This window comes from Pongo pygmaeus, chromosome 17 (genome assembly GCF_028885625.2).
Source record: "Pongo pygmaeus isolate AG05252 chromosome 17, NHGRI_mPonPyg2-v2.0_pri, whole genome shotgun sequence".
Lineage (NCBI taxonomy): Eukaryota > Metazoa > Chordata > Mammalia > Primates > Hominidae > Pongo > Pongo pygmaeus.
Genome location: NC_072390.2, coordinates 74,922,138 through 74,937,475, shown reverse-complemented (window position 1 = coordinate 74,937,475; position 15,338 = coordinate 74,922,138). Strand labels below are relative to the sequence as shown.

The 15,338-nt window shown below is 39.3% G+C and overlaps 1 protein-coding gene and 1 pseudogene across 1 annotated transcript; one reads left to right on the top strand and one right to left on the bottom strand.

Moving 5' to 3' along the window:
- Positions 1-7,066: 7,066 nt before the first annotated feature.
- On the bottom strand, positions 7,067-7,165 carry LOC129019184 (U6 spliceosomal RNA; annotated as a pseudogene).
- Positions 7,166-10,791: 3,626 nt separating this feature from the next.
- LOC129019070 (endosome-associated-trafficking regulator 1-like) lies at positions 10,792-12,037 on the top strand. Its single transcript, XM_054461334.2, is given in 2 exon segments — positions 10,792-10,969; positions 10,972-12,037. Coding segments are annotated over 2 exon segments (1,152 nt in total). The 3' UTR covers positions 11,946-12,037.
- Positions 12,038-15,338: the final 3,301 nt, after the last annotated feature.

Here is a 15,338-nt window from a genome sequence, read left to right as displayed (position 1 = left end):
AAAAACTTACTTACTAATAGCCTACTGTTGACTGGGAGCCTTATCAATAGCATAAACAGCCAATTAACACCATTTTTAATGTTATATATATTAGAGACTGTACTCGTACAACAAACTATAGAAAAGAAAATATTATTAAGACAATCATAAGGAAGAAGAAATACATTCACAATACCTTACTGCATTTATTGATGCCATAAATATTTTGCCTGTTTACAAGACGTGTCTGACATTTCTCTGCATCTCAGCAGCACTCCCAGCATCACTGGTGGCACTTTGTATGAGCCCCATGATGTTATTCAAGGTTTATGGTATTGCAATAAACACAATGTGCCAGAACCTTGAGACATCAATTTTTACTTCCATACACAATGTACTGGAGAGATTAACTGCTCACCCAGAGATGATTAGGGTCACACAGTTTTAAGCTGATACTCACAACACTTAAGCTCATGAAATAGCAACAGGAGGTGGCTACAAAATTACTACAGTGGTACAGCATATGCTACAGTTAATTTTATGCAGTTATGATTCCATCCTGCATCTTTACATTCGTTTATATGTCTCTCTACTATGAATGGTGCCACATATGGTCTGTAAGTGTGTGCACTTTTTGATAAATGTTTACCTTTATAAGACTTGTGTATATTTTATGATAGTGATAGACTAATATCTAAATATATTTTATGCAGTCATGACATAACTTTTTCCTAATTTTTTCAGTATTTCCAGGCTATGTGGTTCATCTGCAAGTTTTTTCGAATTGTCACAAATCTCCAAAAAACTTTCCAATATATTTATTGAAAAAAAAATTCACATGTAAGTGGACCCACACAGTTCAAACCTATGCTGTTCAAGGGCCAACTGTGCTTACTCTGACCACCCTGTTTGAAATTGCAAACTGCACACCCAAACCTGACCCATCCTACTTACTCTGATCTTTTCTCTTCTACAGCTTATCATTATTACTTATTACCCTCTAAAGTAACATGGGTTTTACTTATAAATGTCATATAACTTATGATGTTTACTGTTTATTTCTGTACACATACACACCTACCCTGCCCTGGTTCCTCAGGCAGGGATCTTTTTGGTTCACTGTGGTTGTTGTTATTATTAATGGTAACAAATACATCTCAAGAGCAAAGAATAATATATAAAACATAGTAGATGCTCAATAAATTGTTGTTAAACCTTTTGAGCCTTGTGTTTTTCCACAGACTCTGGCTGTACTAATGTTACAGTAAGTTTTTCAATCAGTATAAGATTTTTTTTTTTTTTTAAGACAGAGTCTCATTCTGTCGCCAGGCTGGAGTTCTGTGGCGTGAACTCGGCTCCCTGCAACCTCCACATCCTGGGTTCAAACAATTCTTCTGCCTCAGCCTCCCGAGTAGCTAGGACTACAGGCACATGCCACCATGCCCAGCTAATTTTTGTATTTTTAGTAGAGATGGGGTTTCACCATGTTAGTCAGGCTGATCTCGATCTCCTGACCTCGTGATCCACCCACCTCGGCCTCCCAAAGTGCTGAGATTACAGGCATGAGCCATCGCCCCCGGCCGCCTGTTTATTTTTCTACCTTTCTTTTACACTATGAAGTCCTCCAGAAGAAGGAACTATCTTTCACATCTCTGTATTCCCAAAACATGCCACAGAGAAGTCTCTAAGTAAATGTTTGCTAAAGGAAATAAACTCTTCAAGCAATTGAAAGTGAAGTAACCAACATTTACAGACTGAGAACCCATCAGTAGCAGACTCGCTTCTGTATTTTCCCTGTTAGTAGTCACGAGAGCCTTGCAAGGGGCTATGTTAGCTTTCACATTCAATCTACCAGAACTGCTAAAAGGCAACTCCAAAGCATGTCTTCTTTCTGCTCCTTCTTGCTTCTTCTTCTTAAAACAGATTGCTTTCTACAACTCTGGATCATTTATAAACTCTTAGTCATACACGAATAATCTCTTATAGCAAGGAGTTTTTAAGTGTCCTTGGATTGTATAAATAGGCAAAGGAGAGTAGAAACAAAGATTAATCATTTGAAGGAATAAGAAAAGGAAAGGAAGTACATTTAGATGATGGAATATTATTCAGCCCTAAAAGAATGAGCTATCAAGCTGTGGAAAGACATGGAAGGAACTTAAATGCCTATTACTAAGGAAAAGAAGCCAATCTGAAAGGGCAACACACACTGTATTATTCCAACGAGATGACAGTACGGAAAAGGCAAAACTATGGAGACAGTAAAAAGATCAGTGATTGTCAGGGCCAGGCGCGGTGGCTCACACCTATAATCCCAGCACTTTGGGAGGCCGAGGCGGGCAGATTACCTGAGGTCGGGAGTTAGACCAGCCTGGCCAACATGGAGAAACCCCGTCTCTATTAAAAATACAAAATTAGCTGGGCATGGTGGCACATGCCTGTAATCCCAGCTACTAGGGAGTCTGAGGCAGGAGAATAGCTTGAACCTGGGAGACAGAGGTTGCAGTGAGCCAAGATCACGCCATTGCACTCCAGCCCGGGCAACTAGAGCGAAACTCCGTCTCAAAAAAAAAAAAAAAAAAAAAAATCAGTGATTGTCAGGGTTTTTGGGAAAGGGAGGGATGAACAGGCAGAACACAGAGGATTTGTAGGAAGGGTAAATATTCTGTACGATACTACAATGCTGCGTACACATCTTTATACATTTGTTCAAACCCATAGGACGTGAAACACCAAGAGGGAACCCTAATGTAAACTATGGACTTTGGGTGACAATGATGTGTCAATGTAGGTTTGTGGATTGTTACAAGCGTACCACTCTGGTGGGGGATGTTGGTAATGGGGAAGGCTGTGCTTGTATGGGGACAAGGGATATGTATGAAATCTCTGTACCTTCCCCTTGATTTTGCTGTGAACCTAAAAATGCTCTTAAAAAATAAAGTCTTTCTTTAAATAAGGAAAAGGAAAACATCACATCAAAGAGCTCTTGGGTTTTCAGAGGATAAGGACTCAAAATTCAGAGAACACTGGCCAGCTTGCCATTTTACTTCTGTAGATTTTGCCTAATTGACTTCACCACTTCCTTCCTAAAATATCTGTGTTGTTATAAATTCTCCAGGGCCTGTAATTATCTACTAGTGAATGTGTCCTCTGTTCTGATTTACTTTCTAGAATTTCACAGCCACTGGGAAATTTTCACTCATTAAATGGCATATATAAATAGAAGATGCTAAATCATCATGACTAGCAAAAAGAGTATTCCCTCAGTTGGATATGAAGTGTTTGAAAGGGTATTTAGAATGTGATATAAATATCTGGTTTTATGTCACATAAGAGGTGGGCTGAAGGAGAAATCAGTTTGGGGTGGTATGAGACTGCTTCATAAATGCTTAAGGTAATTAAAGTGTGGCCATGGTGCTCTTTGCTGATGTCAATATAGACAGTTAAAATATGTTTAATTATTTGTGTTGTATTTAGTATTACTTTTGAACTCACTGTTATTTCATGCGGAATGAGTCTTTCTGCTATTAGCTGCAAGTTTTTCCTATAGGGCTAAAAAAAATCATCAGAAATACCTACATCATTTAAGATTGCTTTTTACAAAAACTTTTTCACATGTCAAATTTCCTCTAACATTAAAAGTGTTTTGAATGCAACTGATTCCCTTAGATGCCCTTTAGTATTTTAACAAAGTTCCCTTCTCAAGCCTTTTCTAGGAAGGGGGAGAGAGAGAGAAAGAAAGTGGGAGAGAGGCAAAGTGAGAGACCCTGAAAAGCACTGTGTTTTCCCAAATAGGGCAAGGGCATTCTAAAGATGGGTTATACGTCATTCCAAGAAAGTCTTAAAGGCACACAGTAACTACTGCAGTAACATCTCCAGCCTGACCCTCTCCACTCTCGTTCTTCAAAAAGCAGACTGGACCAACTTAGTGAAGAAATAGGAAGAACCACTATTCTCCCAGTCATTCCTTCTCATTACTTTAATTTAAAGCAGTGGTTCTCAAAGTGTTGTTCCCCAGAACAGCACATCAGCATCACATGGGAACTTATTAGAAATGCAAATTCCCCAGCTGCCCCACACCCAGTGAATCAGAAACTCTGGGGCTGGAGCCCAGCAATCTGTTTTACAGGCCCAGTGGGAACTTTTAAGGCAAGCTAACATTTCAGAGTTGTTGATTTACAGCAGCCATTTCAAACTTGGCTGCACATTGGAGTCACTTAAGGAGCTTAAAAACTACAGCTGTCTGGATCCTGCCCTCAGACACCATGTTGTACTGTAATGTGTCTGGGAAGTAGCCTGGTTTCAGGACTCAAAGCTCGCTAACATTCAAGGACAGAAACACTGCCTCAGACCTTATTTCACTCCACCCATGAAAATAATACTGTCTGGGAAAAGATGCCAGCTCAGTGGGCTAGAACCTAAGAGATACTTAGTAAAGGAAACAAACCTCAGATACCCTTCCTGAAGATACCTTGGTTATATGTGAACTCAGATGCAGGAACCCCTGATTCCCCAGAACTGTACTGAATCCCATAGTCTTCTCCTGAATACCCGGATGTTCCATGCTGCACGCAGAGCTCAATCCTAAGGGACATCACCTGTGCTAACAGCAGTAGTTAGAAGAGGATTTTCAGGAAATTATCAAATAAAACTTGATTTTTTTTTTTTTTTTTTTTTTTTTTTTTTTTTTGAGAAGGAGTCTCACTCTGTCGCCCAGCGATCTTGGCTCACTGCAAGCTCCGCCTCGTGGGTTCACGCCATTCTCCTGCCTCAGCCTCCCGAGTAGCTGGGACTACAGGCACCCCGTCACCATGCCCGGCTAATTTGCTGGGATTACAGGCGTGAGCCACCGCGCCCGGCCAACTTGATTCTTATATTTCATGCTAATCGGGAGAGGACTGGTGGAAAATAATTAAATTAAGCATGATTCTTATAGTTGATGCTACATTTGAGTTTTAGATTTGGGGGTAAAACTTTTTCTAACCAACGATACTGGCGCCTTAGTATCTATTAATAACAAGTAAAAGTATAATTTAAGATACAAAACCTATGCTTCCTTCCATTCTGTAAAGCAGCCTTGGTTGGACCTTCCCTGCACGCCCATTTTCACTTTATTTTAGCACAAACAAGGCTGTCTTCCAGGTAATTGCTTCCTGTCTGTTGCTGCTGGTAGGCTACCGGCAAAGAATGCATTTTATGCATCTCTGCATCCGCAGGGCCCAGTGCTCAGAAGGCATTTCTTTTTTTTTTTTTTTTTTTTTGATTTAAACCAACATTTTATTATAAAATTTTCAAACTTACAGAAAAGTTGGAACAATTTGACAGTGAACAACCCAGTTGGATTATCATTTAGATTCTATAATTAACATTTTACTATACTGTTTCATCTGACTAAAATATGTTGGCCTGAAGCCTATAAACTTGTGTGTTTTTGACTGCTCACCAGATTCTCATACAAACGCCTTTCACTTTTTCACTCCACCAAGGAGAACATGTCATGGAAGTGACTTGTCTAAGAACATACTTCAAGCTATCTCTTCACCAAGAGAACTCTAAGTTAGACAAAAGGACGAATCTGTGGAAGACTGTCAGCAGGATACAATGCTCATGTGTGTGCCAAGCAATTTTTAAATTAGCCAACTGTCCTCACCAGAGGCTGTGACTGACAAAAAATCATATCACCATATCCAGGCTGGGCGCGGAGGCTCACGCCTGTAATCCCAGCACTTTGGGAGACCGAGACAGGCAGATTGGTTGACGTCAGGAGTTCAAGACCAGCCTGGCCAACATGGTGAAACCCCATCTCTGTCAACCAGACCCAAGGGTAAGCTACTGCTCTGCCCTGGATAATACCCCACTTATAATAATCTATAATTCTATATACCTTAGGACACTGAGGCCACATTTCATCATCCCAGAAATTTAAACAGTGTTAACAACAAAAAGAAAACACTCCTTTTAGTTCTCAAAAGCAATTGTATGATTCAAGTTGTAAGTTTCAGAACAGGCAAAACTAATACATGATAGGAAAAAATATGATCAACAGCTTTGGGGGTGAGGGGATGGGGGTTGACTAGGGAGGAACATAAAGGAATTTGCTGGAATGATGGTAATGTATATGTTCTATACCTTAATAGTGGTTTGGGTTACACAGCTGTATTCATTTATCAAACCTCTTTCAGAAGGCATTTCTTAATGCTTGTTGAATGAATCAGCGAATGAACTATAAAAGCTTCACACAATCTTCAAGACAGAATTTATATATTCCGTCAGCAACCACAAAATAAACAGATTTGTGTCTTTAGCGTGACAAAAGCTATAAAAAAATAGTTTTTTACAGAGGACTGAGACGCTTTTTCTTAATTTCCCCTTGTTCCCAACAAAATCTTTAGAAAACTAGAAGATTGAAATTTTTTTAAAAAAAGAAGTTCTGACCTTCTAGGAAAAGAGGAGTGGAGGGCATTCAAAACCCCTCAAAAAAAAATCCAATAACAGGATAAACTATTTATCAGGAAAGAACGTCTCTGCAATGCATGTTTGTGCATTTTTGTGCATGCAAATTTCTCTTGTGTGAGAAATAGGGCAATGGTAAAATGTTTAAAAATGGAAATCTGTTTTGCAAATAATCAAAATCATTTAGCTACTTTCATAATAGTTTGCTTAGGATTTATATTCTAAACACAATCTCTAAAAAGGGGGTCTACAAACTCTTTTTGTGAAGGGTCAAACAGTAAATATTTAAAGCTTCATGAGCCATGTGGTCTCTGTTGCAACTACTCAGCTTTGCCTTCTGCAGCACAAAAAGCAGCCGTAGATTATATGCAAATGAATGGAAGTGACTGTGTTCCCATAAAATTTAATTTCTGCTCTCTAAATGTGGCTCAGATGTATTCCTTCCTTTTCTTCTCTGCTATTGACACCTGTGGTCTTCACCCTCATTAGAGCTCTGAAATCCTGGCTTAGCCATCTCATTCATTCATTTATTCAACAAATTCTTGTCCACCATCTGGGATGTGCCTAGGCACTGGGGTATGTCCTTGGGAATCTAGGAGAGAGGAAAGCTCTTCTGATGGTTTTGCGGTTTTTTTTTAATAGAATGCTGCACAAATGTGTGTCATCCTTGCACAGGGGCCATGCTAATCTCTGTATCATTCCAATTTGGGTATATATGTGTTGCCAAAGCAAGCACCCTGCTGGAGTTTATAGTATGGGGGGAGAGACAGACTACATATAAAATAACCATGTGTTAGAGCAGTGGTTCTAATGGGGCGAGGGTTAGGGGTTCCCTCCTGGGGTCATTTGGTGATATTTGGAGACAGTTTCAGCTGCCATATCTGGGGATGAGGTGCTTCTGGCATCCAGTGGGCAGAGTCCAGGGATGCTGCAAAACATCCCACATGGCACAGGACAGGCCACCGGAACAAAGTTATATCCAGCCCAAAATGTCAGTGGTGCTGCGGGTTAGAAACTCTGAATTAGAGGTATGATCAATGCTCTAAGAAAGGAAACAGGGAGCTATGAGAGCACCTGATTTAGATCAAATTCTTCAGGAAGATGTCCTTGAGGAAATGATATGCAGGTGAGTCCTGGAGGGTAAACAGGATTTCATCAGGTAAGGGGGAACCCAGGGGGAGGGCAAATGTGAGGATTGTTTAAAAGATACTGATGCCTGTGCTCCACCCCAATCAATTCAGTCAGAATCACCCAAATTCTGTTGTTTTTTAAGTTTCTTGGATTAGAACAAATCGATAAGCTTTAAAAGCAAAAAGTTTGATCATTTTTCTGAAGCATGTTTCAAGGCTGATGGTAAGACTATATAAAAAAAAATTTATGGTATAGGACAGAGAAAATAATTGAGAAGGAGGGGGGGTGAAATCAAAACCACATATAGAGTATCACATTTATTGATTTGCATATGTTGCAATAGCTTTGAATCCCAGGGATAAATCCCACTTGACCATTGTGAATGATCTTTTTAATGTGCTGTTGAATTCACATTGCCAGTATTTTATTGAGTATTTTTGCGTCTATGTTTATCAGGGACATTGGCCTATAACTTTCTTTTCTTGTAGTGTCTGTGTCCAGTTTTAGTATCAGGGTAATGCTGGCCTCATAAAATGAATTTGAAAATATTCCTTTCTCTTCAATTTTTTTGGAAGAGTTTGAAAAGGATTAGCATTAGTACTTTTTTAAATGTTTGGTAGAACTCATCTGTGAAGCCAATCAGTCCCGAGCTTTTCTTTAATGGGAGACTTTTTCTTACTGATTGAATCTACTTGTCTATTATTGGTCTGTTGAGATTTTCTATTTCTTCATGATTCAGTCTTGGCAGGTTATATGTGTCTAGGAATTTACCCATTTCTTTTAAATTATCCAATTTATTGGGGTACAATTGCTCACGGTAGTTTCTTGTGACCCTTTGTATTTTTTTTTTTTTTTTTTGGAGACAGAGTTTTGCTCTGTCACCCAGGCTGGTGTGCAATGACACAATCTTGGCTCACTTCAACCTCCACCTCCTGGGTTCAAGCGATTCTCCTGCCTCAGCCTCCCGAGTAGCTGGGATTACAGGTGCCCGCCACCACACCCAGCTAATTTTTGTAGTTTCCAGAAGAGATGGGGTTTCACCACATTGGCTAGGCTGGTCTCAAACTCCTGACCTCAGGTCATCTGCCTGCCTCGGCTTCCCAAAGGATCCTTTGTATTTCTGTAGTATCAGTTGTAATGTCCCCTCTTTTGTTTCTGATTTTACTAACAGAATGAAGAACAAAAATTATATGATCATCTCAGTAGATATAGAAAAAGAATTTGATGAAATTCAAATTCATTTCATAATAAAAACTCTCAACAAATTCGGTAGAGAAGAAATGTACCACAACACAATAAAGGCCTTAAATGACAAGTCCACGGCTAATATTTGCAACAGTGAAAAGTTGAAAGCATTTCCTCTAAGATCTAGAACAAGACAGGAATGCTCAATCTCACTACTTCTTTTCAACATTTTACTGGAAGTCCAAGCCTGTGCAATTTGTCAAGAAAAAGAAATGAGAAAACATCCAAATTGGAAGGAAGTAGTTAAATTGTCCCTGTTTACAGATGGCATGATCTTATATATAGAAAACCTTAAAGACTTTACCAAATAAAAACATTATAACTGACAAATTCAGTTAATTTGCAGAATACAAAATCAACATACAAAAATCAGTAGCATTTCAACACTAACAACAAACTATCTGAACAAGAAATTAATAAAACAATCTCATTAACAATAGCAAAAAAATAAAATACCTAGGTATAAATTTAACCATGGAAGTGAATATCTATATATTGATAACTATAAAGCACTGATGAAAGGAACTGAAGAAAACAGAAGTAAATGGAAAGGCATGATTATGAATTGAAAGAATTAATACTGTTAGGATGTCCATAACATCCAAAGCAATCTATGGATTCAGTGTAATCCCTATCAAAATTCCAATGTCATTCTTTAAAGAAATAGAAAAAAAATCCTAAAATTTGTATGGAAACACAAAAGACCCTGAATAGCCAAACCTATCTTGACCAAAAAGAAAAAAGCTGGAAGCATCATAGTACCTAACTGCAAAATATATTACAAAGTTATAGTAATCAAAACAGCACAGTACTGCCATAAAAACAGACACAAAACCAGTTAAACACGATAGAGTTCAGAAATAACCCCAAATATTTATGGAAAATTGATTTTTAATAAAGGTGCCAAGAAGAGACAATGAGGAAAGGACAGCTTTTTCAATAAATGGTGTGGGGAAAATTGGATATCCACATGCAGATGAATGAAATTGGATCCTTATTTTCACCATATACAAAAATCAACTCAAACTGGATTAAAGACAAATTAAGACCTGAAACCTAGTAGTTTCACTAAACTACTGAAACTTTCTTTTAGTAGTAAAACTACTAAAAGAAAACATAAGGGAAAAGCTCCATGACATTGGTCTGGGCAATATTTTGAATATAACCCCAAAAGTATATGCAACAAAAGCAAGAAGAGACAAATAGGATTGCATCACTCTAAAAAGCTCCTGCACAGCAAAGGAAACAAATAGCAGAGTGAAGAGACAATACATGGCATAGGAGAAAATATTTGCAAACCATACATCTGATAAGGGGTTACTATCCAAAACATATAATATGGTTTGGATGTTTGTCTGCTCCAAATCTCATGTTGAAATGTAATCCCTAGTAGTGGAGGTAGGGCCTGGTGGGAGTTGTTTGGATCGTGAGGATGGATCCTCATGAATGGCTTAGTTCTATTCCCTTGGTGATGAGAGAGTTCTCTCTCTAAGTTCAGGCAAGATCTGGTTGTTTAAAAGAGTATGGCACCTCCCTCCTTCTCTCTTGCTCCTACTGTCACCATGTGACATGCTGGTTTCCCATCACCTTCCACCAAGATTATAAGCTCCCTGAGGCCCTCACCGGAAGGAGATGCCAACACCACACTTTCTGTACAGCCCGCAGGACCATAAACCAATTAAACCTCTTTTTTTTTAATAAATTAACTAGCCTCAGGTATTTCTTTAGAGTGATATAAGAATGGCCTAACACAACATATGAGGAAATAAACTCAATAGCAAAAAAACAAATAACTTGCTTTAAAAATGGGCAAAGGACCTGAATAGACATTGGTCAAAAGAAGACTTACCAGAGGCTCGGAGGATCGGGGACGGCCGAGCGGCGGGCGACGGGGGCGGGCTACACGGGCCGCGGCAGGGGCAGAGCAGGGGCCATTGAGCCGCCGATGCCGGGCTAGGCAGGTCCTGCCCCGCCTGGCCCACGGCGATGTCCGGCTACCCGCGCCGCCCGGGCGTCACCCCGCTGTCCCGAGCCCGGAGCCTCACCATTCCCGAAGATTTTGGTTATGGAAAGGGGAAACGTTCTAAGCAGAGCCCATCAGGAGCCCACGAGACACATTTTGGAGATGACAAATTTGAAGATCTTGAAGAGGCAAATCCATTCTCCTTAAAGAGTTTCTGAAGACCAAGAACCTCGGCCTGTCAAAAGAGGACCCGGCCAGCAGAATTTATGCAAAGGAAGCGTCGAGGCAACCACTGGGACTTGACCACAACTCCCCACCCTCCCAAACCGGGGGGTATGGCCTGGAGTATCAGCAGCCACTTTTCAAGGACCCGACAGGGGCCGGTGACCTCCTGGATGAGGAGGATGAGGACACCAGATGGAGTGGGGCCTACCTGCCGTCTGCCATCGAGCAGACTCACCCAGAGAGGGTCCCTGCCTGCACGTCGCCCTGCAGCACATACCTTTCCTTTTTCTCCACCCCGTCGGAGCTGGCAGGGCCCGAGTCTCTGCCCCCGTGGGCGTTGAGTGACACTGATTCTCGCGTGTCTCCGGCCTCTCCGGCGGGGAGTCCTAGCGCAGATTTTGCGGCTCATGGAGAGTCTCTGGGAGACAGGCACCTGCGGACGCTGCAGATAAGTTACGAAGCACTGAAAGATGAAAATTCTAAGCTGAGAAGAAAGCTGAATGAGGTTCAGAGCTTCTCTAAAGCTCAAACAGAAATGATGAGGACACTTGAGCGGAAATTAGAAGCAAAAATGATCAAGGAGGAAAGCGACTACCACGACTTGGAGTTGGTGGCTCAGCAGGTGGAGCAGAACCTGGAGCTGATGACCAAATGGGCTGTAAAGGCAGAAAACCATGTCGTGAAAGTGAAACAGGAAATCACTTTGCTCCAGGCGCAGGTCTCGAACTTCCAGCGAGAGAATGAAGCCCTGCGGGGCGGCCAGGGCGCCAGACTGACAGTGGTGAAGCAGAACACCGACGTGGCCTTGCAGAACCTCCAGGTGGTCATGAACAGCGCACAGGCTTCCATTAAGCAACTGGTTTCTGGAGCTGAGACACTGAATCTTGCTGCCGAAATCCTTAAATCTATAGACAGAATTTCTGAAATTAAAGACGAGGAGGAAGACTCTTGAGGACCCCTGGGTGTTCTCAGCATGAAGCTCCGTGTATGCCCTGAGATCACCACCGCTTGATCTAAATGTGCAGTTGTGTCCTTAAATATGCAGTCTTCTCCCAGAGTACAGTGTTCATTGCAAGAGTCCAGTGTTGTGCCCTCAGCCAGTTCTTGGCCACCGCAATGGGAGCAGCCCTGGCCAAGTTGCCCTTGTGGTTTCTACACAGCCCTTGTTGGCAAAATTCCTGCGATCTTATAGATTCTAATGAGCTCTTGGAAGACATTCCATAAAAGCCAGCGATTTTAAGAAAAAAAAAAAAAAGACTTAAAAATAGCTAACAGGTTCATGAATAAACGCTCGACATCACTAATCATTAAGAAAATGAAAATGGAAGCCACAATGCGATATTACCTTATACCTTTTAGAATGGCTATTATAAAAAAAAAAAAGATGAAAGATAAGCATTGATGAGAATGTGAAGGAAAGGTAACTCTTGTGCACTGTTGGTGGGAATGTAAAACAGTACAGCCATTATGGAAAACAGTATGAAGATTCCTCAAAAAACTAAAAATAGAACTGCCATGTGACCCAGCAATCCCCTTCTCAGTACACATGCAAAGGAAATAAAATCAATATGTTGAAGAGAAACCTCCACTTCCATATTCATGGAATCGTTATTCACAATGGCCAAGACATGGAATCACTTTAAGCATTCACCAATGGATACATGTATTTTTTTAAACATGCCAGTGAAATACCAGCCAGCCTTTTTTAAAAAAAAGAAAATTCTGTCATTTTCAACAACATGGATAAACTTGGAAGACATTATGCTAAAAATAAGCCAGGCACAGGCACGAAAAGACAAACACCTCATGGTCTCACTTATATGTGGAAACTAAAAAAGTTGAACTCATAGAGGTAGAGAGTAGCATTGTGGTAACTGGAGACTGATAGAGGGAAGGAGGGAATGCAGAGATGTTGGTCAAAGAAAAAGTTTCAGTTAGACAAGAGGATTAAGTTTTTGCAATCTACTGCACAGCATAGTGGCTACAGTTAATGCATTGTATATTTCAAAATTGCTAAGAGAGTACATTTCAAATATCTCACCACAAAAACGGAGAAGTGAAGTAATGATATGTTAATTAGATTCATTTAATTATTCCACTTTGTATGCATATATCAAAATATCACATCACAATGTACCCCATAAATATATATAATTATTATTCGTGAATTAAAAATATTTTTAAAAAATCACATACAGAGTTAAGGGGAGGCAAAAGGTAACTTTAGAATGGAGGAATGTGACACACACTACCTCAGCCAAGTGGTCACAGTCAACATGAACAGTGGTAAATCATGCCTAAATCATAATAGGTACCCTTGTTATGACACAAAAATAGCCCTTTACCTCTGTGGTTTTCCTCCCCAAAACCCATAACCCCAGTGTAACAATGAGAAAAACATCAGACAAATCCCAATGGAGGGATATTCTACAAAATACTTGACTGTAATCCTCAAAGCAGTCAAGGTCATCAAAAACAAAGAAAGTCTGAAAAACTGTCATAGCCAAGAGCAACCTAAAGAGATATGGTGACTAAGTGTAATATGGGATCCTGGATGGCATCCGGGAACAATAAAAGAACATTAGGTTAAAACTAAGGAAATCTGAATAAAGAATGGACTTCCGTTAATAATAATGTCAGTTCAATATTAAAATATACTCAATATTGGAAAAATGTTGGTTCAGTGCTAGAATAAATGTTGCTTCATGAATTGTGACAATTATATAATGTAATAGTAAGATGTTCACAGCAGGGGAAACTCAGTGTGGGGCATATGGGAATTTTTTACTATCTTGGCAATTTTTCTGTAAACATAAAACTGTTCTAAAAAATGAAGTTCATTTTTTAAAACAAGCAAATAAAATGACATATGGGTGAATTCTCATACATTGCTGAAGAGAATGCAAAATATTATAGCCCCTTTGAAAAACAGTATGATCATTTCTTATAAAAATAAGCATACCATATGACCCAGCAATCCCATTTCTAAGCAGTCACTCAGGAGAAAAGAAGATTGAATATTCATGTAAAAACCTTTAAACAAATGTTGATTCATAATTGCCAAAACCTGGCAACATTCCGAATGTTTGCAACTGGTAAATAAACACACTGTGATACAGCCATATAATAAAATATTCCTCAGCAATAAAAAGGAACAAACTACTGATACATACAACCATATAAGTGAATCTCAAATGAATTATAAGTGAAAGAAGCCAGATTCGAGAGGCTAATAGTGTATGATTTTACTTAGATGACATTCTAGAAAAGACAAAAATATAGAGACAGTAAACAGATGTATGGGACTAAGCATGAATCATGTCCAAGTCTTCCTGCGTAATACAGCCTAAAAGCTCATCTTGGTTTTTTCCTTCTCCTTAAATGGACAGACATCCAAGCATTCAAATTCTCTTCATTTTGTCAGGCTCATCTTGCTCAGCTCCCTAAACAAACCTACTTTGGACAAGGTTACTTTTTTTATTACATTAGATAAATAATGCTCCAAAATTTTGTTCACATTATTCTCCATAATTGGACTAGCTCCTTCATTATTCCACACTTTTCAAAATTCTGCTAAAAATTGAAAATCCTGTCAAACCACTATAGCATAAGTAATCATTCCTGTACAATTCTAGAATATTATGTTTGTATCCCATATTCTGCTATTAATTATTATATAAACTCTCATATGAATAAATGATTTAGATGTTACCTCCTAACCCTCATTACCTCCATTTGGTATTGCTAAAATTTCCATTTTATAGATAAGAAAACTGAAGCTCAGAGGTCAAGTTACTTTCAGAGATTGTGGCTACTAAATAGAGAAGCTGTGAAATCTAGGAATGCTGAATCCAAAGGTTGTCTTCTTTTTGTTTCAGTTCACTATTCTTTCTTTGTACTGTTTTAAATTTGAATGTCTTAATAATTGCATAACTAAGCTTCTTGAGACTGGGAGCCCTTTTATCTCCTCCTTGGTATTCTGCAATGTACTAAATTAAAAAGACACTTCCAAAACAAATTGTCTTTAGGATATAAAATTATAGTGGGGCAAAAGAAAGAAATAAAAGGCATCCAAATAGGAAAAGAAGAAGTCAAATCATTTATCTTTGCTGAAGATACGATCCTATACCTACAAAACCCTAAAGACTCCACCAAAAGGCTCTTAGAACTGATAAATGACTTCAGTAAAGTTTCAGGACACAAAATCAATGCACAAATTCAGTAGCATTTCTACACACCAATCATGTTAAATCTGAGAGCCATATCAAGAAGGCAGTTCCATTTATAATTGCCACAGGAAATAAAATACCTAGGAATACATCTAACCAAGGAGGTAAAAGATCTC